This window comes from Schistosoma haematobium, chromosome 6 (genome assembly GCF_000699445.3).
Source record: "Schistosoma haematobium chromosome 6, whole genome shotgun sequence".
Lineage (NCBI taxonomy): Eukaryota > Metazoa > Platyhelminthes > Trematoda > Strigeidida > Schistosomatidae > Schistosoma > Schistosoma haematobium.
In genome coordinates, this window is record NC_067201.1 from 1,323,695 (window position 1) to 1,348,505 (window position 24,811).

Genomic DNA, 24,811 nt, shown 5'->3' on the forward strand with positions numbered 1-24,811 from the left:
ACGGCATTACTGGAAACATTCAGAAATATAAAATCGGCACCGACATTCCGGATGTTCTGGGATATACTATTGGTGCACAAGGCATCTGACCTCTAAAAAGGAAAGTGGTAGCCGTTCTCGACTACCCAGAGATGATCAATGCCATGCAGTTACATACATTGAACGGCTTAGTAAGTTTTTATCAATGATTCATACGGAATAGCGCGTCTCTCATGAGTCCCTGAAACGACCAACTTTGCGGAAATGCAGAAATCATCAATTTGGATAACAATGCGAGAAAAGCATTCTTCAGGTTAAGGAAATTATCACAAAAGCAACCATGCTCAAACATCAGAATATTAAAGCACTCATCAGTACCTCAGTAAACGTGTCCCATACGGCAATTGGAGGAGCCTTACAACAGTGCGTTAACTACACATAGCAACATTTGGCATTCTTTTCGAGACGGTTGCTAGACACTGAATCGAGTCATAGTACTTTCTGTAGGGAACTCCTGGCCATTTATTGTGTTGTGCGGCGCTCTCAACACCCTGTTGAAGGCCAAGAACCCACTCTATTCACTGACCATAAACCTCTTACCTTATCTCTGAGCTCCTCCTCAGACAAGTACTCTCCTTGAGAGTCTAAACAACTAGACTTCATTTCACAGTTTACTTTGTGGAGATAGGTCTGACAAGCTTATTTTGTAAATAGATTTTAATATTATTGGTATTTATTTTGTCAATTTCTCACTACATGTACATTTATCATTAAATGATTGTACCTGTTGTTTTAGTAAACGACCTTGAACACTTTTTCCGTTGTGGTACTAACATAGCGTGACACACTTTTGGTTGTTCGCAAATACACTACTACACACACACGCTCCTTGTTCTATTCTCACGCGTTATCGAGCTAATCGCATTCTAAATCGAGTATTATCCACATTTTAGACTGCTGTGCCATTTCTATTACACCCTACGTCAAAGAAACTTACTGGAGTCATATTTACCTCATTGGAATTATTACTCATTTATAATTGTGGATTTTTGGGACCAAAACTCAACGGAATACGCGACAATTAACTGATTTAAGTAACTTCACTGAACTTATATTTTGTGTTATTAATTTATAAATTGTAATTGTTACATTAACTTTTGGACGTAATAACTTTATTGCTAATTTTTGGTTAATATACTTTTTGGTCCACCACAACTTCAAATATAAAGCGCAATTCTGGGACAAACAATTTAATTGCAGATGCCTTGTCTTTTATGATGTTCTTGAACAGTTTCCAAGGAACAGACCTTCCTAAACTTGTCTAGCTTTAAAAAAGAAGGTTATGGTCTACAGTGCCAGTTATCTTCGACAATCCTCAAACCAGTGATCAAACAGATGGGAACAGTTAAGGAAACTTTACTGTGCGACATATCTAGAAATAGGGTTCGTTCAACCGTGCCGAAACTATCGATGCAACATCTTCAATACGTTGCACAGTGTTTATCATCCAGCTGTTCATGAAACCATTGGGCTCATCCTAAAACGATTTCGCTGTCCTGATATGAGCAAATATATGAGGGATTGGGGGCGCTCATGTGTACGCTGCCAAAAATCTGAGGCGATTAGACGCAACTAATGTCCCTCGGGCTCCCGACGCCCGTCTCGACGGCGTTCATCTTGATTCAGTAAGACCCTTATCAGATTCAAATGGACAAGTACCTTTTAACGCGTGTGGACTATTTCACACGATGGTCAGAAACAGTACGTAATAAGGACATTAACGCTGAAACAGTGACCCGCCCCTCCCTCGAATGGTGAGTGACAAACTTCGGCTACCCTCCAACTATCACTACATTGAGATGACCAAACCATCCATCTCAGAGAACAAAACTCCATAAGCAGTATCACTACATGTCGTCGACTCCAGCTCTAATGTGGACTTTTACCGTTGTCTTACTACACTACTAGGAATCACACGATTCCGAAGGACTGCCTACTATACACAAAATATCAGATCGATAGAACGAGTTCACCAACAGATAGAAGCTTCACTTGAAGGCCCAAACCTTTCACAGTGAACTAACGCTCTTCCATTCGTGTTACTCAATGTTCGCAGTGCAGGGGAAGTTGACGTTAGACACACTGCAGCACAACTCATTTACGGAGCGACACTCCGATTTCCAGAATAACTAATGGACCCTTCATCTACAATGAATATGGATTAAAATTTCAACGATAACGTGAGCACTGTCCAACTTAAAGTATTTTATTTAAAAGTAAACTGTAATAATGTTGATTCTCCTCCTTTACGCCCGAAAGATACGAAACTCACAATTACGAAGCCTTCCCCGGTAATCAAGAATCACGACCAAACTTTGCTGGTAGCTGAAAACCGTACGAAAACAACGCACTCAAGGAGAAAGATAAGGTTTCCATAACATTTGGTCGACTACTACGCGTAGTACACTGCATAACTTTTGTTTTATCTCGCTTGTCCGTATGAAAGAATGACGGTCAGACGCCGTTGAACATGGCGAGCCGTCGGAAGAGTGTCTACAACGGTAAGATTGCTGACTTTAAACTCATGGCTGGCCACGTTTTAAGGTCATCACTACCCCACTACGAGAGTGCACTGTAGTGGTATATAAGTCTCAAAAATGGAGAGTTCTGTATGTTTCCAACAGTTTCACCAAGTGGCCCGTCGCATGTTATTATTGTAAGGTTTATCCAATATTATATTTTTGGTACAATATAGGATTCTCAGCACAAAGTATTTCAACAAGTTTCCGTTTCTTATTTCTTGGTCGATCCTCACGTTAAATATTGAGTGATCGCCAGTTAGATGCCAGCAGTCCAGTAAATGAACATCTGAATAATGTATATTCTTTTCGCTGCATATTGCCAGCGACCACATTATCTCTTATTGGGCTTTTTGTAAGTTTGACAACGAAAAGTTGTACACTTTTCAGAAATGCACCAGGATATATTATGCGAATAATAGACATAATGATACATTAAAACAAAGAAAAATAGATAACTTGTTGAAATATCTAGATGGCTTGAACAGGTAGCTCAGACGCTCAAGCAGGCCGCGAGGTTCTAGTGAAAGGCATTTCAGCAGAAAATGTTGATACTACGTTCCTGAACTGATGGATTTCTACAGCCACTTTCGACAAACACTCACAGTTCTAGTCACACGTCCTTACTAAATGTAAAAGTTCTAGACGTCTAGCACATCACCATAACAGCATACCATTCAGCAGCAAATGGACTGGTGGAGCGATTCCACAGACAACTATAAAACTGACCGGTAGCACAGCCTGATATTATCGAGAACCACACCACCGCCACCTGGAGCTGCCGACGTATGGGATAAGGGTTTTGGTATATGCTCAGGAAAACAGGTCAGACTATGATCCCCAGACAGACGTATGTGCGGTTTGAGTGCTGGACCAAGTCGTGGATGAAGTAGAGGTTGAAAGAGACAGATGAACTCTGCACCAGATCCATCTAGATAAACGGTTAACCATAGATCGCCTAGTGACAAACAGAAATCTCCAGTTTGACACTGTATTGAATAAGATCAACCTACGCCCCGTTCCCGGTGAAGAGCCAGGTCCATAAGCAAATAAGCCTAATTCCAGAAAGTAATCACATCAACAACTGTGACAAATGGCGACGATGCGCGTGAACCATATGAATATAAGCTGCTAAGTAAAGGGGCACTGGGAATGGTTAATGCACAGAAATCATTCAGTAAACTACTCACTTTGTAATTTACCTATGGGAATTTGAATTCCTCCTTTTCCCCCAAAATGTACCATTTTTACCTTTATTTCTGTTTCCCACCTGGAAGGACCTTGAACGTCGTTGATTAGTTTTCTCTCTTTGTAGGCTATTTTATGACGTTTTCCAAGGACATTTCGATACTGCGTATATACACACCAGTTGTGTGCTTGTTGCTCGTTATTCTGGGTTAATTGTGGAACTATATATTTCCCCGGCTGAATCTGGTTTTCTTCCTCCAGTTAGCAGGGCCGGAGTGTGGAGAAATGACTGAGCATTTATTACTCGACAAGAAATGTTATATCCCGCAGCTTTTTTATTCGTTTATCGTTTCTGAACTTGCTTGTCGTGTTCTCCGAGTTATTGTGACTGTGACGCAAACTTGGGAATATATCAGGTTGAAAATGAGGTATACATTAAGATTGGATTACTTCGTAGTCTGCGTCAAGATAGATTAAGGAGGACTGACGATGTTTAAGTGCAGAAATATCCTGCCTACTACCAGTGGTGTTGCGCCTGTAGAGCTTGTAGACCTTCACGCGGATAGGATATTCCGAAGCTCCATCAACACCAAGGTAATGGGACCTACTTCTTGTCAGTTTACTGCTTTCACATGCACCTTATGGAATCACTGCTAATTTTGTCTCACTATACATAGCCTTATTCCTAACTTTTACATCCCTAAACTTGTACGTCTACTCCGGTACACACTTGCCTACCTTTTAGCCTTTTTAAATGCTTATCCTTTGTTTAGAAATCTACGATTCATACTTTAGAGCATTGCATCGATGTCTTACCCAAAGTTCATAAATCGCAACCACCTGATAAGCTTGTAATATGTTACTTATTGAGAGAGAGTTTTACAACGGGATGTCGAACACAAAGCATAATGTAGGACAATATTTTATCCAAATGTAATCTTAGAACATATAATAATTGGAGTTTCTTAGCACTTCGCTTTCATTCGCTCATATTTTGATGAACATCCTTGATAACCGTAACTTCAAATTTCCGTCCATCATCCGAACCCATTCCACCTTGTTACGCGCGACAACTCATTAATTTTTGTCACCTTATTCTCTTATCTGAAGACCATTCATTCCAGTAATAGCAGTTAGTTTTGGTTTTATCTACTAATTTGCCATATATTTGTATGTTCCAATAGGAACCGCTAGGCATTGTTGAGGGTTTATATCCATGTGCTTTACTGACTCTTTGTTTCTCTTTTTCAACATCACCTTCAAATTTCACAGGTGCGGATCGGACGTCAAACTAACTTACGCATCACCCAAAGCCACAGCTCACGTAAGCGCCCTTTTTATCCACTTGATAACAACCAAAAACGTCTCAAAAGTTATTTTGCATAAATGCCTAACAGCACGACAATTCCAACACACAAATGTCGAGTTCGGACCTGATGTGCGTTTGCCAAGGTTAAAATGTGTTCTCAATGCCATTGTTGGAGGACCAAAAACCTTATTCATAGTACATTAACAAAGCACAAACCTAATTATCAACCACCCAGCACATCTGCACGAATATACCACTTCGTTTTTCACCGATTTTATCCATTTAACAATACCAAGTTTAGACCAGTGCTGTAAATTATTGATCATGTTTGTAAAAATGGCGAATGCCTGCTCTGTAAGATGTATGCTACTATTAAATAACGAGTCATTAGAGTGTCAATGAGAGCTTTTACAATAGTGGATTACTCAGAACATGATAAAAAAATGAGCGGTTTTACCAAAATGCCGTCGACAAACATAAGGTGAAAATATAGAAAAGCGAATCTCTTGTTGAAACGTTGACACAAAACTGGCTTCATTTATTTGGGTGGAAACGTTATGGTATGAGACGAGATAAAACAAAAGACTGTTTCAAAGAGTTCTGCACTGACGCAGCTTAGTACTTTGTGTATAGATCTTGGTTGGCGTTCACTATTTGTGGCTCACCGTTTGTAGCAACGTATTGACTCACCTATGAGTGACGATGGAGTGAATGGAGAATAATGATAATAATAATTTATCATCAACTAACAGTCTGTTACATGAGGTATGCCAGTTTACAGGCAAGATCAATTTGTTACAGAAGATGCAGTCTTCACTATATTGGGTTTCTTAGTTTGATATTTTATCGGCTACATTGATCATAAAGTATTGGGCATAATACTTTCCACATATGAATGGAATGATACCAGTAAGATCCGTATTATCAATGTGACAATTGGCGCGCTTTATGGAGGTTGCGTTGCGACGTGCAACTGATAGTCGAAATTAAATCCACGTAAATTTGATGGCGTCGATAAACCGCAACATTATACCCCTCTGAGACATCCGATGCATCAATGATGGCGCAGGACGAAGTCACTCGATCCATGTGCGCTATCGGTGGCATATCCTGAGAGAGCTGAAAAAGATGGTAAGAAAAAAAGGACGGGAAGGAAAACAGGAAATGTTCAAGCGTATTGAAATTGAGTCATTTGTAGTGAACTAGTGAAGGTATAACTACTTGGTCTAATTTTCTATTATTAAGGCACCTTTTAAGCAAGAGCTCCCTAGTTGGTTAGAGAAAAGAAGCGTATATATGATATGAATGGACCGTGAACACAAAGTATTCGTTCGATATCTAATTCCTTTTATTCAACCTCACCTCTTTTGCGCAATGAATGTAATAAAGGTCCAAATAAATATTAAGTTGAATGATTTTATTTCAAGCACTCATTCATTCATGCAAACTGCACGATGGAAAGCGATGAAGGAAGATGTACTAGATAAAATAGCATCAATTACGAGCGTTGATACAACTCAAGATATGCAGAGTATGTTATGACACTGATACAGAGACTCGATGAAATTATAAATACATAGTCATTCACACAAGAACACACGTAATGTGTATATGTACAGTTACAAGGTCACGAATATAAGGGGCATATATAGTAAGAATCACAATGTCCTATGGAGAGGGTAGTTATTAAAAAGATAAAGAAGATAAAGTTATTAAAGTGTATCCGAGAGCAAGGATAAGCTACGTGTGTAATGGGACTACGTACTACATTTATACTTTGGTGAACATATATGCACTTATTTTGGAAGCTGTTTGTCTAAACGACCATAAGTTTCTAAAAACCGATTCTCAGACCGCATGGTTTTCAGGTTGCGATTTGCCATTGGTTCATTGTGAGAATAAGATGAGTGCACTGAAGTTTTACTGGCGTTATGTTTATCCATTTTTGCCCGTTCAGTGCAGATGCAGAAACATTCGCCCACGTTGGTAAGGCTTATCTGCAACTTAGATACGTTTGCCGAGAATTCCAGGCCGGCCTGCAGTGTACATACGTAACCACCCGTCGTCACGTCTTGTCAGATTTAGACGTTATCAGCGTGATGTAGCAATGATGTTTTAACAGTACGCTAGAGCCCATCCACACAGCACCATAAGTTAAATATCAAGAAAGAAGCCTTACTGAACTCCGCTAAGTACTAGTTACTATGATAAACATGTAGAGCGTCAGCATTTATTAATATGGATAAACGACTTCCTAGTTTTTCACTAAAAAAGAGTACGGGATAACTCAAATATTCTAGCTATGAAACTGTGCTTAACGGAGTGCCTCAGGGTACAGTTTTGAGGCAATTGTTGTTCCTCCTGTACATAAATGACCTTTCTTGTTTCCTATCATCATCGGTTTTGTTACATAATAAAAATAACAAGATGTACAGAGTGATAAGAAACAAAGATGATAATTAAGAGTTTCAAAACGAATTAGTGAAATTGATTGAACGGTCTAAAATTTGGCAGTTGCCGATAATATCTTCCAAGTGCATTATTATACATATGGTCACCAAGGTCAATATACGTACATGGCGAATATAAGCAAGATACCCGTTACCCAGACCCACAACGACTTGGGAGTCATCGGTAGTCAGGACTTAAAAGCTACTGCACACAGTCGTGCGATAGCCGTCGAAAGTTTTAGAACTCTATAGTCAATTGGTAGCTCCTTTAGTCACGTCGATACTAGAAACCTTTTAGAATCTGTACACAGTATTCGCTCATCCTAAACTCGAGTACTGCATATAAGTGGCTAGCCCCTGTCTATAAAGAGACAGAGATCTGTTTGAAAAGATTAAAAGAACCGCAACTAAAATGGTTCCAGAATAGTGAAGCTCTCGTATGATGCACCACTGTTTAAACTAAACCTACTTCCATCATCATATTGAAAACCCAGAGAGGCTTGATCACAGTTTTTAGATTATCTAGTAGTCAATTCACATCTGACGTTCCCTCTTTTTTCTTGTCTTCCAATAAAAGAATTTACAAGAACGGTTTACAAATTTTCACAAGTTCGGAACAAATCACTTGTCAACTGACTATCGACTTTCCTATCGAATCATCAACGTATGGAATTTAAATAGCTCAAGTGGTTCAAATGGTTTTGGACGGAATAGTAGAAGCTTGCTCTTAACGGGCTTCCATGTCTAGTAGCAGTGGGTCACTGGTACCGCCAGGTAAGAACCTGGGTATATTATCGATAAAAGAGGAAGAAGAAAAAAAGTTGATAAGTCATAGAAAGATACTATCTTTAGTCCCTAAGAACATGTCAAGTTTTCTCTTAAATGACTCTTGGGAAGTCGCTTGGACCAGTTCAGCCGTCAGCAAATTCCAGCATTTGACTACTCTCAAGGAGTAGAAGGTATGTCTACACTCTGTTCCTCTGTGTTCTGTCTCCAGTTTCTGGGTGTTACCCCCAATGTTTGATCTGGGACTAAGCTTAAATGTCTGTTTAAGGGGATATCCAGAATGGTTTAGGATGCTGTACCTCATTAGGTCATCTCTGAGATGCCTATACTTTAATGGGTAAAGGTTCATTGGTTGAGGCCGCTCTTCATAAGACTTGAATTCGAATCCCCAAATTGATTTCGTGGCTCGCCGTTGGATACGTTCGGAGTGAGGTAGGAAATACCACGTTGCCGTAGTCTGAATGGAGATGAACAAAACTGTCAAAGATTGTGTGGAAAGTTCTTCCTTCGAACTAGCTGCAAATGCGCTTCAACGTTACCAGTGAAAGGTTTGCTGGGGGGACATTTTTGTCGCAGTTAGCACGAGACCTCAAATCGAAAGATACAAACACTTCTAGATATTTTCCAACTTGGGATACCTCTATAAGGGTCCTACTTAAACTGTATTCGTATTCCGTAACATGTCTCAGATGGCAAAGTTGTTCCGTAAAGCCGACACATCCAACCGTTTGAAATTTCAACGCCTGTTGTTAGCGGGATGTTTGAGCTCAGATTTGCTGATAAAATGGAATGCTATGACGACATGACCACTTTTGCCCATGCAAGCCGGGATTAAGCAGCTTTCAGTTAGACATTCTTGGTTTTTAAATATGCAGTCTAAGCGCGACAATGGATGCTGTCAAAGGTTTTATTTTAGGAAGTTCGAGCAACTAGTTTAACTCTTCCAAGAACGTCCTATCATTTTTGTCCTGCAGGTTAAGGGAAAGATCAGAGCTGTCTTCAAGACCTATGATTATGAGAATCATCGCGGACTGGGACTGTTTTCCTACGTTTTCCAGCACGTTCAGGTTGACCACCTTGTTGTTCGGTGATCGAATTGCGTTTCCGATTACTATGCTCTTTGCTGACCGGTTGGACAGTCTTAGGGAGTAGACTGTACGGCCAAATCACCAGTCGATTTCACCACAGAACCTGGGATGTTCTGCCTCTTATACAGTGACACCCGGTATTTCTCAACTTTATTGACGGGGGTTCAATCGCCTACATAGTTTTTGGGGACCACCGTTGCAATCAGAGACCCTGTCCTGGGAGACCAAAGTTTGCTGAGGGAGTCCAGTACTGTCGATGTTATGATGGCGCTGAGATTTAGCATGTTCTTATTGTTGTAATTGCATGCTCCATCTATACTAGCTTTGTCGAGGTCCCTTTTTTATCTTCACTGCGTACCTTTTACGGATTTGCTGACATTTTCCGTAGACCTGTCAAGAGAATGGAGTTGCTCGACAAAACCTTAGCATTCATGTTGCACTTGCCACATGCCCACCTGCGATCCTACCTACTATGTCCGTTGTAAGTAGTTACTGTAAGATCCATGCATACTTCGTGGAATCGACCTTTGCATTTGTCACACTGCATGCCAGAAGTAACAGCAAAATGACAACCTGGTGGCCTACATGAATTCTTCATGACTATAGTGATGTAAATTGTTTAATAGGTCCTGGCAAATATCTATGGCCCTTAAAGCAAAAAAAGCATACCAGAAACGGACAAAATGGATAAAAACGGGTAGTACGAAAGGTTAGGATATACTTAAAGTAGTCTTAACGTAGATAACTGGAAAAAAACCGGATGGTAGGCTGAGGTGAAACCACAGCCAACTATTAACTTGTGTTTATCTAAAAAAAAGTAATCCATCGAACATTAGGCTCAAGATAGATTATTTGGATTAAAAATGGAGCTTTCGTTGCGTAGGAACACAGCAAAAATTTGCTAAATACAAATCACGTTAGCACTAAAATTCTCTTTCTTGAAGCGACGCTTTCAAAAGAACTTTGGTCTGTGAAATCACCGTTGCCTGGACTAACGAACGCCGTTTGGTTTCCTTTCCTTTCCAGGTTGAAACTGGAACTGAATACTAAATACTAAATCGTTGACATACAGAAAGTCATTGATTGACACCAGCAGAAGTCTAGAAATTACTAGATGTTTATCTCTTCATGTTACAGAATAATGAGTGACAACTGCAGAGCAAATGTAAAAAAATAGTTCCTACCTTTGAAATAAAGAAAGATTGGATGTTGAAAGTCCAAAAACAAATTTTGTATGACTAGATTCCGCATACCAACGTAAAGTGCGCCGTGTTTGGAGTTGTTGCCTAATGATGTCTGTGGTCATCTTAACACTCATAGTTTTGAGTAGTTTTTCGCTATCTTCGAGTAGTAGAAATAGACCAGGAGATTCGGATGAAATTCTTTATTTACCAGGCGCTTGGCCACAACCGAATTTCAAGCAGTTCTCTGGATATCTCCATGGGTCATCTGATAAGGTCAATATTCATTACTGGCTTGTCGAAGCTGCTTCGTCACCGACGTCAGCTCCCTTAATTGTATGGTTTAACGGTGGGCCAGGGTGCTCTTCTTTAGAAGGTTTACTTACTGAAAATGGTCCTTACCTTGTGAGTTATTTTGTGTTTAAGTTCTATAGTTCGGATAACGTTCAGTGTGATTAACTTGAAAATTATAAAAACCTGCTTAAAAGTTTGACAGTTTCCTATATTTATAGACTTATGGCTCCTTGATCAAGGACGGAGAAATTTATCTATCCTTTCACTATTGTAACTTAAGAAATCTGCGGTATCTTACAGTAAAAAATATTTTCTTACTGTAAACGAATATTTGCATAGCAAGTACATAGCTGACACCATCAACATATAGTTGGTGAAATAGTTGTAGACTGATTGCTATGTTGTTGGTATGATCACTGAGCCAAGCTTATGTGTATCTTAATCCTCGCAACATTATTTAACCCTTATATTCATATGTAACCTAAATAGACAAATTTCAAGAATTTTTCACATATTTCGTCTCAAAGTACAACGGTAATGTGAACCTTAGACAATTTGTTTGGGAAGTTTAAACTTGTTGTTAGTTGTAGTCCATAATTGTACAAATGTAATCCTGTCGGTTTTATAATTCGTGCACGATGTATTACTTAATTGAAACATCATTTGTAAGAATAAAAGGCTAACCAATCTAGGTAATCACGGCGGTTTGCGGTGGACCTATTGTGGTTTCTTGCTTGAACTTTCAAAAGACAAATATTATATATATACCAGTAATCCAATAATCACTAATTCCTAAAATCAATCAAACCAGTATTGAAACTTAAGAAAAACGCTCAACTACGCTTGAATAGGTTTTTTCTAAGGTCGAATTCACAGTAATATAGTTATTACTGTCATTTGTTTTGACTAAATATATCATGAAAGCAGATGAAACATTCGTAATATGAGTAGTATGATTATATATATTTTCAATCCAACCGAAAACAGTAGCATTGCCATTATCAACAAATTCATGAAGAGATATTGCCACAAATGTTGAATTTTTAATTCTTGAAATCGATATGTGCATAACGGTAAGAACTTTGACAACTAAATTCTCACATTGTGATGTATTCACGTGATGTTTCGTTCTAAAATCTCGTTTTTTTAAATATATCCCTGGAGTAACAAAAAAAGCATGTGTAATAGTCTACAATCTTTGTATATTTACTGGTGTTGAGCTATGACTAGCAAATTTTAATTTTAATACAGCTAACTAAATGTGAGATGCTTTTTTTGGCAAACATTTTTTTGGTGTTATCATCCGTTATTTCTTCGTTTGCGATGTTATTGTAAATAATTCCAACTCAAAAATTTATCTCGAAATCTGTCACTCTGGAGTTTCAAAAATTTCAATTTCATCTTTCGTTAATGAGATGAAATCCATATTCAAATTCCCATAACCTTTGACAATTACAACCTCGATTTCCTTTAGAACAGTTCAGAAATAAGGTCATTTTCCAAGATCTCTTGGTTAGCCAATAATCATGCTCATTATTTTTGCTTAACTATTTGCCTCACTAGGACACGTAAATGAATAGAAACTGCAGCTACAGTACAACCTATTAGTTTTACTATAGATGTGTTTCAAAGTTGCTAATGTTGGTTGTAGGGCTCGTTTCAAAGACTTGGTATATAAACTAAGAAATGAAATCCTTATTTGGTTATTAAGGAAAAGCATCATCCCATAAAATCAATATCATGGTACTCAACTGCAATATAACGTTCTTTATTGTTTTTCTCTCCCATTTCCAAGTTGTAACGATAATCAAAATATGAACGTTTGGCATCCCTATACAATAATTTGTTGATAAACATTTCACGTTTTGTGTTTTTGTATTGTGTGTGGGAAAATTTCTTCAGAGTGAGTATTGGCATTTTTAGAGTCAACTAGGGCGCAAATGTTTGAGGACATGTATTTGCCTTAACTATGGCATTTACTTGGAAATCCCAATGTGAAACAGTTACTTTGGTATCTTATTACTTTTCACTTGGCCAGATACCAGTTGTTATCTACACTTTTGTTATCAATTATATCTTTTTCAGTCACCTCCTTAGCAATACATTCACTATCCACTTACCATAAACAGTCATCACTCCGTCAGTGTTGGTAATGTGTGTAGCAATTAGTTTTTTTACGGAACAAGTCAGAAGTTAAATAACTGATTAAAAGTATGCACTTTGCATATTAAACCGTTGAATTAACTAATGTGCGATGCTATTGTGAAGTTCTATCTATTCCCCTCGAAAATATCTAGGTCTTATATCCACATCACTAATGGGATTCCGCAACTTGCGTTAGCTGAACTGAACTTCACAAAAGTTTATATAACAACAGAATAACAATGTCATATGTTTAGGTTGGATGGACAAGCTTTCGCCAATCACGTCTGTCATATACATCCAAATGCACTCATGGTTTACCACTGACCACATATATATTCCTGTTATTTGAAGGAAGAGGATTCGTGGAATGATTTAATAAATGCCTATAAGGCTTAAACTTGGTCAATCCTTCTGCTTCGATGTGTTCCATGATCCCTGACTTACCTGTTGTGACCACAACACCATGTGCGAATGGGATGAATCTGGGATTCTTACATGTTAGTGCTTCTTAAGTAAAATAATGACTTTCGAGAGTCTAGTATACGATAAATGTCAGTTGCGTGTTTCCTTCGAAAGTGAACTTCTTCAATATGGCTGTTTCGTCTACTTAGACACCGAGTATCTTGGATCCACACCGAATCGGATTTTGCTCAGGTTTTGAATGGTTAAACATGTCTAGAATTCCATGATTCACTACTTCATCAACAAAACACTTTAAGTTGTGCATATTTCACACTAAGTTTTCTGATTTATATTCAGTCTGAAAATTAAGACTCATTCTGCATTTTTATGAAGTTTATGTAGAATCTCGGATGATCTATCAAGTACATTCATAATGAATAACTCAGAAAATAAACGTACGAAAGTACTGCTGTGATCGTTTTCTGTAAGGTAGTTTTGTAGTCTAAAAATGGTTGGTCAGGCTTCTGTCTGGATTGTTACCTAAAGCCCTAGGTTATTAAAGCCTGTAAGAAGTTTTCAAACTTCTGACTCCAACGTGTACGATCTCCATTTTCATTAAATGTGGTAATTTCAATGAAAGTTTCGTCATTAATTTCTGATCTTAAAGTTAACTCGAGTCCATTGTACAGATTCTTTTGAACCCTAAGTTCACGTAGATGATAAAAAAATATACTGACAGCAAATTTCGAGACCGTCATTTTTATCGTAATTAGCCGTCACTGTATATTGTACGCCTACTGTTGCAAGGATAAGATGGTTCTTAGGGGAAGAATTGGTCAGCTTACAATCATGATCGATGATGATTTGATTTTCATCTTTCCATTTCTTAGGCGTCGTTTGTTGTCACATTGTTATATGAATATTTAACCTATGTTAGCATTCAAAATAGAACTCCCCATCTTTCATCAGTATCTCGTTTTATCCCTTCCTTTTATGTACTCGTCTTTCCAGCTCCAGGAAGGACCTCGTCTCGTGGAAAATCCATACTCCTGGAATAAAGTAGGTCAATTGTATTTTTATTAATTAGTTTAATATTCAAAATATACCCTAGAGCTTTTATAAGTTTCTCTGAAATGATCTTAATCGCTTTTGTTGATCAATCCAGTTGGTTTGCTCATGATAACAACCATCAACGTGCTTATCAGCTCTCTCTTTGCTTCTTTGCAACTATAAGATGCAGCTACCTTCAGAATATCACGAACTAAATAATTTCAATTTTTCTGATAACCGTTCATATGCTGTGTCAGTTTCGTCCTAGGGCCTGTGTAAGAAAGGCACGTCATTGTGATCGATCCTGAGCCATATCACCAAGAGTCTCCAACCATTCGTTACGAAAGTCACGCGGACCCCAACCAAGTAGTCTGCATCTCCCAACATGGGTCAGACTAGAAGTTAGTGACTTCAAGCACTGATGCCACGTTTTGGTTTGGCCGCCCCTAACTTTCTTCCAACCATCCCCTACACCGGTTAGCATTGCGCGTCGTGGTAATTGGTGTACAAGCATACGTAACACGTGGCCCAACCATCTCAGTCGATGAAGATTCACAACCTTATCAACTGATTAACCATCATTCCCTAATACCCTGCGTCTAACCTCACTATTACTTACCCGGTGATCCCAACAGACGCCAGCAATATTTCTAAGGCATCTGTGGTCAAATACTAGTAGCTGACGAGTATCTTCTACTCTTAATGGCCATGTTTCGCTGCCGTAAATTAAAACAAAACGAACTGCCGCGCAGTATACTCGTCCATTTATTGATAGACAGATATCTAGCCTTCGCCTGTATGTTTGTATGTGTAGGAGTGAATTAAGTGTTTGTTTTTGTATGAAGGTAAAATAAAAGTACAAGTTGAAGGTTGAAAAATTGTTTCTGAATCATTAATGTATGAGTGAACATGGATAGCCTGAACAGAAAGAATGATATTCAACTAGCTTTTTTCTGCCAAACCTATGGTAGGTATCACTGTACCATGAATTTTCCATTAATGTTTTGTTTAACAATCTAACATCATCACCAATAGCGTCATTTATACAAATACGATCAAGCCTGTTAAATAGGCATCTTATCAAACCCCGTATGCATTGCACCGGGCAATAAATGTAATAACTAAGGTATTGACCTGTCCATGTTAGTTTTCTAAAAATGGATCGCTTGATTGAGTCATCTCGTTTGCTTAGAGGTATATCTAGGAAGAGAAGCTGGTCGTCCTTCTCCTCTTCGCATGAGAGACTAATGTGGTTTAGTTACTGCCCCAATTATTTGAGCAATATTAATCTAGCCATCATGCATACAACATGAGTACTGATGTTTTTAGATAATAATTAGTTATTATATTGATTCCTCACTCCTAATTACTTCGAGAAAAAGACATCCAAATATAACTGTCAATTAACATCATAAAAATTCCTCCAATAGTCTTACTAGCTGTAAAGTCACAAACAGGCAGCTCAAAAATACCGTAGGAGAAAATCAGTAAGAAGATAGGAACAGTGAACTATATACAAATTATATGAGTTGGAAAAGAGAAATAAATGACGAGTGAGGGTAGTGTTTGAGATCCAGAGTGCAGTAGTGACAATGTGGTCGATTTTAAATCAATTCGTCAGAACAGATGGAATCATAAATTACACCACTTATTTCATTTATTGAAGATATTAAACTAAGAAAATATGATCCAAAAGTCCGAAAAGATACATATACTCTTTTTGGTTAAATGTATCGTTCACACCGAAGCAACTATTATCACAATTTTACGCAACCTGTTATCATCTGGCCAGTAAGTGTATCATCCCCGACCGAAGCTGCTACCTTGACGCGGTGGTTGGGCTCGCCTATCGTGATGACCCAATCGAGCTATATTGGCTGGAACATATTTTCCTGTAGGTTCCACCATGCCAGGCAGGTCGATTGGAGAACGGTAAGACTAAAAGCAGCAACTCAAGGTCTGAGGGCGAAGTCGTACTGCTGACTGTAGAGGGGTGTGACAGCAGTAAGGTGTTTCCCTCGGACAACCAGCATCTGCAGCGATGCTGCCTTCCCACAAGGAGGGGTGAGGTTAGAAAAGGTCGACCCTAAAAATGTCACACCTCACCTTACCTCGCGGATTTCCGTCTCCGGCGGTAAGGCCCTTTGAAGAACGGAGCTAACACATTAAAAACCTTCCACGAAAAGACCGTTCGCGACCGGCCTCAAGCAGTTGTCCCTTGGGCTCTGCGGTCACGCTCCCAGGTCGTTAAGACCAACACTAATCCAATTTCCTTTTCAGGTTCCTCAAGAAATACCCTTCCACGGTGCGGGCAGCCGGGAAGTGATATCAGCCCTCATATCCGTAACAGCGCACGAGACCAAGTTGGTCACACTCAAATCCTTCCTACACCTGCTAATAACTCTCTTATCTTCATGACTAACCCTTCTCACGTCTCTTTATCATCTCGCACCGCTAGGGCAAACGATTCGAGTACGCGGAACTTTATTCCTGGTCTTCTGAAACCACGCTCTAAACTACACGTAGGAGCTTTTAACGTCCGAACACTGTGCCAAATAGGACAACAGGCTTCCTTAGCTAGGACTTTAGAATCCCGCGCCATCGATGTGTGCTGCGTCTCCGAAACGCGCATACAGGATCCGAGTAGCGTCGTTCACTTGACCTCACCATGCCAAAATAAAGAACCGACTCGATTCACACTTCGTGTATCTGGAAGCCCTGATTGTACTTCCCGTGGCCTCGCTGGCGTAGGTATAGCATTGAGTTCTAGGGCAGAACTAGCTCTCTTAGAGTGGATCTCAGTAGACAGTCGTTTGTGTGCTGTCCGACTAAACGGAACAGTAAGGATCCGAAAAGATAGGGACACTCGTCGTTGCCTCTTCGTCGTCTCTGCCTATTCTCCCACTGACTGCAGCTCAGATGATGTAAAAGATGAGTTTTACAGAAAGCTCTCCAACCTTCTCCGAAAAGCTAGGCGCTCGGATGTAGTAATAATGACCGATGACCTTAATGCTTAAGTAGGTAAACTAAGCGATAGAGAAAGACACCTAGGTGGATCTTATGGTGTCGTGGCTTAAAGAACAGATAATGACGACCGTCTGTTGCAGCTATGCTCAGATAACCGCCTCTTTCTTGCAAATACTAACTTTAAGCATGAGGAAAAATATCTTTTAACATGGAGACCTCCTAATTCGTCCCAACGTTGGACCCAAATAGATCACATCGCTATCAGCCGCCGATGGAGAGGCTCGATAGAATAGTGTCGCTCATTCTGGAGCACAAGCTTAGATTCAGATCATGCTCTAGTACGAGCGCGTATTTGCTTGCGTCTTACTGGACGTAGGAAAGAGGCTGAAAGGAAACCTCTTAGGGGCCTACTTAATGATAGTCAAACTAAGAGTATATTCCAGGAACAACTAGGAAAACAGTTAGGCAGCCATGTATGTGATGTCCACCCTGAGGCAGCATGGAATGATATCCGTAAAGCTGTGGAAACAGCAGTGATATCTGCAAGTACGGTAAATCGTAAGGTTAGGGAGCGACACTGGATCTCAGCAGCATCTATCGCACTGATAGATGCTCGAAAACTCATTCCACCTGGCTCTGAACATAATGAAGAGTGGAGTCAGCTTAAGCGCAAGCTGAAAAGAAGTCTACGCAATGATCGTGAACAGTGGTGGGTAGCGAAAGCAAGAGAGATGGAAAAGGCAGCGGCAATAGGTAATAGCAGAAAATTGTTCAGACTTGTTAAGGAAACTGGCATTAGCAAACCGACTGTTAGTGAAACACTCTCAGAGAAAGATGGACATATTATTCATTCTCAATCCAGGATATTAGATCGATGGGCAGAACACTTCAGGGATCAGTTCAACTGGCCTTCAGCCACACTTCGGTTTCCCACGATCTCCAGTCAACCTGAAAGGCAAGTTAATGTAGGTCCTCCGTCTCTTTACGAAGTAAAAAAACCATAAGAAATCTGAAACGAGGGAGAGCAGCAGGCCCTGACAGGTTTACTCCTGAGATTTTTAAGCATGGTGGTTCCGTATTAGCAGTGAGATTAACTGAGGTCTTGGGTAGAATTTGGGAACTAGACGTAATCCCATCTGACTGGTCTCAATCACTGATTGTGCCAGTCTATAAGAAAGGGCAGAAGGCCTCTTGTGACAATCACAGAGGAATCAGTTTGACAAATATAGTGTTTAAAATATTAGCCTCAATAATACTTCGACGCCTAACCAGGGCTCGTGAAGAACAGACTAGAGAAAATCAGGCTGGTTTTCGACCTGGACGTGGTTGTATAGACCACATATTCACACTATGTCAGGTTCTAGAACACAGACACACGTTCAGACGCCCCACAATGGTAGTATTTCGCGACCTTAAGGCAGCATTCTACTCTGTTGATCGTGAGGTTCTATGGGAGTGTTTGTCACTGAAAGGAGTACCAAAGTAGTACATTAACCTTATACAGGCTCTCTACTGGAACACAACTGGTAGAGTGAGAGCTTATGGCGAACTGTCATCAGAATTTATTGCCTCAAGTGGTGTTCGTCAGGACTGTCCACTCTCCCCATTCTTGTTCAACTTTGTTGTCGACGTACTTTTAAAGATAACACTCTCCTCATCTAAATTTCCAGGGGTTGGACTTCTACCGGGAGGTTCACTTGTTGACTTAGAATATGCTGATGACATAGTTTTATTTGGGGAAGACGCTGACAAAATGCAGAGTCTTATGACCACCACATAAGCAACAATGCAAGCATGTTCGGGATGTGATTCTCCCCCTCGAAATGCAAAATGTTGCTTCAGGATTGGGTTGCGTTGACACGCGAACTAATGATAGGGAGTGAAGTAATTGAGCGTGTCGATCGCTTCACCTATCCTGGAAGTCTTATCAGCCCTTGTGGTCTGGTGTGTGACGAAATCTCAGCACGAATACAGAAGGCTCGACTAGCTTTTGCCAACTTGCGTCATTTATGGCGTGGGCGAGATATCCGTCTATCAACCAAAGGACGTTTTTACTGCGCAGCAGTTCGTTCCGTCGTACTTTATGGCAGTGAAACATGGCCGGTAAGAGTAGAAGATATCCGCAGGTTACTAGTATTTGATCATAGGTGTCTTCGAAACATTGCTCGTATATCATGGGACCATCGAGTAAGTAATGCAGTTGTTAGGAAACGGGTACTAGGTAAGGATGGCAAATCGATTGATGACGTAGTGAAACTCCATCAGTTGAGATGACTTGGACACGTGTTACGTATGCCCAACGACCGACTGCCTCGACGTGCGATGTTCAGTGGTATAGGAGTAGGTTGGAAGAAAGCTAGGGGCGGCCAGACCAAAACATGGCACAAGTCCATGAAGTCACTGACAAGTGGTCTGAGTCATGTCGGTAGGTGTAAACTACCTGGTTGGGGACCGCGAGATGATAGCAACCGATGGTTAGAGACCTTGAGTGACATGGCTCAAAATCGTTTGCAATGGCGCAGGTGCATCCACTCTTTGTGTTCTCCCAAATTTTGATATCCTTATTCCTCCTTGTCTCTTTTTTTTCTCCTCCCAAACTTATTTCACTGTATTATACTCTTTAAGTAACATCTCCAAACACTAATCTTTCCGATTACTGCTTATACTCTTATTACCTCTACCACTGCGGGATTTGAATCGACCACTGCATCTCTGTGCTAATGTGGTGTGGCAACTCGAACTGATGTACGTACGTACGAAGTTCTACGTTCTTACTGACTGACTGAAATGTATCATCTTAATCCTACATAACACATGTTACTAACTCAGACAACCGAACAGGCTTTAGTTAACTATCTCAAGTCATTGAATATTGATATATATATATATATATATATATATATATATATATATATATATATATATATATATATATATGACTACTTTGTTTTAGATATGATATTCACAAGCCAAAACGGAGTTGTAAGAATAATTTATTTTAGGCTTACAACTCAGATAATATGACCGACCGTTGTTGCTACCTTGACGTGTTGGTCGGGCATGCCTATCGTGATGAAGCAACCGAGCTATGCTGGCTGGAACAGCCGTTCCTTAAGGTCCTACAATGTCAGACAGGTCGGTTGAAGAGCGGTGAGACTAAAAGCAACAAACCCAAGGTCTGAAGACAAAGTCGTACTGCTGACTGTAGAGAGGTGTGGCAGCAGTAAGGTGTTTCCTTCAGCGCTGACAAAATGCAGAGTTTTCTGGTAGCACTGAGCAACAATGCCAGAATGTTTGGAATGCGCTTCTCTCCCTCTAAATGCAAGTTGTTGCTTCAGGACTGGCTTGCGTCAACACGTGAACTAAGGATAGGGAGTGAAGTAGTCGAACGCGTTGACAACTTCACTTATCTTGGAAGTCTGATCAGCCCTAATGAGTTGGTATCGGACTAAATCGCAGCACGGATTCGAAAAGGTCGTTTGGCTTTTGCCAACTTACGTCACATTTGGTGAAGGCGAGGTATCCGTCTATCAATAAATGGACGAGTATACTGCGCGGCAGTTCGTTTTGTTTTAATTTACGGCAGCGAAACATGGCCATTAAGAGTAGAAGATACTCGTCAGCTACTAGTATTTGACCACAGATGCCTTAGAAATATTGCTGGCGTCTGTTGGGATCACCGGGTAAGTAATAGTGAGGTTAGACGCAGGGTATTAGGGAATGATGGTTAATCAGTTGATAAGGTTGTGAATCTTCATCGACTGAGATGGTTGGGCCACGTGTTACGTATGCTTGTACACCAATTACCACGACGCGCAATGCTAACCGGTGTAGGGGATGGTTGGAAGAAAGTTAGGGGCGGCCAAACCAAAACGTGGCATCAGTGCTTGAAGTCACTAACTTCTAGTCTGACCCATGTTGGGAGATGCAGACTACTTGGTTGGGGTCCGCGTGACTTTCGTAACGAATGGTTGGAGACTCTTGGTGATATGGCTCAGAATCGATCACAATGGCGTAGGTGTATACAGTCTTTGTCTTTCTAAGAGATTAAAATCACTTCATATCTTTCTTTCTATTAACTAATTCTTTCTTCCTGTACTGTATCCTTTTATGCAATCTTTCTCCTATATATTACCACTTTTGACATGATCACTGCTATGAATCCGGTGTTCATCTTGTTGTGCTGATGCGGTATGGCAACCTGGACCGATGCACATATGTGCCTGGTCCTACGTTGTAGCTGACTGACTGATTGACATACAGACACACACAATGCATGTAGTCATTTATTTTCTTATGCTTCGCATATAACTGATTCGTATTATCCTATTTACTAAAGTGAGCACGTAAATATGATTAAATTTGTGCAGTATAGACTTGTTTTGATTGTTAAACAATATATATTTCTTTGATGATCTTGATTTCGATTATCCTACCCTGACGAAGTTCACACTAGTTTGTTGAACGAAACGTTGGAATCATTTAAATTTCAACCTCTAAGATTATTTCAAATATAATTTTCATATGTACTTTTTTATAATAATATTGACCAATATTCGTGCACATCAGTACGCACGTTGTATGTATGATGGCTAGATTAGTGTTGTTCAAATAATTGGGGCAGTAACTACAAATTTTTTGATATTTTCAGTAATAGGAACCCATAGTATTGTGTTACACGTCACAGCTTCACAATGTATCCTAAAAATTGAGATTATCACCTAAGTATGTACATGGTATTCTGCATTTGTACACCGTTTTCCCATTTGATTGTCTTAGGCATACTTTAAGATTATCACAACATATAGTGGACATATTATTACTGTTTGTAAATGTATATTATGTTGAGTAAAAACAAATTTCATCAATTTTCCCACGTAAACTAAAACTGTTTAGTTGACCTTATTTTGTTCTTCTTTAGATTGCTAATGTTTTGTACCTAGAGGCCCCAGCTGGTGTGGGATTCTCTTATTCTACTGCTCCATCTCAAACATGGGATGATGATCGAGTAAGCACTATGTTTTTGTAACAGATGGTTTCAAAGTATTGCTTTCATTACTGTCCTTTTCACTGTCAACTTTTTAAGATGGAAAAGTGGTGTCATGAATTTATCCAACCAACCATCCATTAGTTCATTTGAACTAATTATTTTCTTAGGATTTACATGTTGACGTCATTTATCTCATGTGATTTAGCCAACTAAACGTAAATATTTCTTCATACTCGGAATACGTTCGAAATTCCTACCAAACATTGCATTTGTGTGTCGTTTAGTTCTTTTTTTGGCAAGCTCCACTTCCATACTGATTTGTCAGTAGCTTTTCAACTGTTTACCAATTACAACTTGTTCAAGATAATAGACTACATCAATCTGTTATTTAATACAATCAGTGGCCATGATATTTAGCTATCCAAATTTATAATAAATAATGGTTATGGATTCATGAGGTATTTAAAAAGCAGTTTTGTATTCTACTTTAAGTATACAGGAAAGTTTCATACAATCGGTACCCTTTATGAATTTGAATAAAGCCAGAACAACAATTGAGACAATAATATGAATTCTCTATATTTTGTGGTTTCTCATCAGCTACTTACAACCATATATGTATTAGAAAGTAACATTGAGGTATGGTATAATGTGAAACAATCGATATTGATGACGAAGAGAATTGGAATGACAAAGATTATCAATAATAACTATATATATATAATGTACAGTTGAAGGTACTGAGAAAAGAGGACCTGTCAATTTTGGGTTGTTTGACGTAAGATCGTCAGTCTTGCTGATGGATTGGCAACCTTCAACGCATTCACCAATTTACATGAACGTACCAAAGAATGGAAAAACTCGGCATTTACTTGATACCGGGTATACTATTGACATTCTACAAGCCTTCAAAAGTATTAACAGATAAAACAACGCGGCGTCTCTTCGGTTTGCCAAAGTAATAGCAATAAATAGACTCAAACCTGATTTATGTATTCAGAAAGAGACAGTAATAAACTTATCACGACCTTGATAAATTACTTCTGTCATTATCACTATTTTATTAGTGTTTATTTTATTACGTGGTCTTCCCTCAACTAATTCTTATTTCAAGTACACCAAAACCATCCGTCCATTAAAGTCTTCACATTCACTTAATTCTCTTAACTTATGTAAACTCTTCAAATCCTGTTCAATCACTACGTAACTCATCGATTTCTAATTCCTGTAATCTTATGTAAAGCCTTCACAACCTCTAAATTTGTCACACAATCCATCGTATCTGTCTCCGGACCTTATACAATTGATGCATCACCCACCCTTCTATGCTTTTGAATCCTATCTCCAAATGACCTCTAACCTGTTCTTGCACACATATATACATATAAAGTTGTTATTGATAATCTTTGTCGTTCCAATTCTCTTCGTCATCAATATCGGTTGTTTCATATTATATAATACCTCAATTTTACCTTCCAATATATATATGGTTGTAATTAGTTGATGATAAACCACGAAATATAGTGAATTCATATAATTCTGTTTCAATTGTTGGTCTGGTTTTACTCATATACAGAGGAGTTTAGGTAAATAATTAGTATTGTTAAGCTTCACACGAGAAGCTGTCTCTTATTCTGCTGGTTAGTACATGACTTTTAAATCATCTTATCACAATTACTATTAGTATCAGGTGTGTATGTGTATGGTGGTGCGATGGGATAAAAGTTATCAAGTCACTACTCATTCATGAATCGTCTTTCACATCTCTACTAGAGGCCCCTAAATGCATTCAGTGTGCTGATGCTATTAGGAGATTTCGGATATTTTGGCTCCAAATAATCATGCGTTTCTCAATCTCATGGAGAGAATCCGTTGACTTTGCTACTTTGTACCGAATAGCACTTAATAAAGACCAAACAAAGCTTCTTACTATTCACCTGTAATCACCTAGTCAGTGATAACCGAAGTAAAATATAGCCTTCAACTATGTAAAATAATAAGTGTCCTTTGTCATCTATCAACTCTTGCTTTAAAGTTTCTGGTTTTTACATTCATGCAGATAATTTTCGCGTTATTATAATCAAATTTTCTTTCGTTCAATTTTCATGTTAAAAATAGACTGCTTTAGACAATTATCATGCATTGCTTCATTTCCTGAAAAAGTTCCCCGAATATGAAGGACGTCGTCTATATGTTACTGGTGAAAGTTACGCCGGTGTTTACGTGCCAACATTAAGTCTACTTCTTTTAAATTCATCAAGATTCGACTTGAAGGTATAGTTAAACTTTTTTTTAAAAAAGGGACATAATTATCATTATTCTCCAGAAAACTAGCAAACAGTTTTTCTTGATACCATGAACCGATATAAGTTAAGCAACCATTGAGAACCTAAAGGCACTAGA

General features: G+C 39.1%; 1 protein-coding gene across 2 annotated transcripts in view; it reads left to right on the forward strand.

Annotated features, from left to right (window-relative positions):
* Window positions 1–10,559: 10,559 nt before the first annotated feature.
* MS3_00008280 (uncharacterized protein) overlaps window positions 10,560–24,811 on the forward strand; it is a 37,814-nt gene continuing 23,562 nt past the window's right edge. For both annotated transcript variants that reach the window (XM_051216642.1, XM_051216643.1), the window contains exons 1-4: window positions 10,560–10,965; window positions 14,413–14,460; window positions 22,340–22,426; window positions 24,527–24,682. In XM_051216642.1, coding sequence (XP_051065232.1) covers window positions 10,669–10,965; window positions 14,413–14,460; window positions 22,340–22,426; window positions 24,527–24,682 — 588 coding nt within the window. In that variant the 5' untranslated portion in view covers window positions 10,560–10,668. The remainder of the gene's footprint in view (window positions 10,966–14,412; window positions 14,461–22,339; window positions 22,427–24,526; window positions 24,683–24,811) is intronic.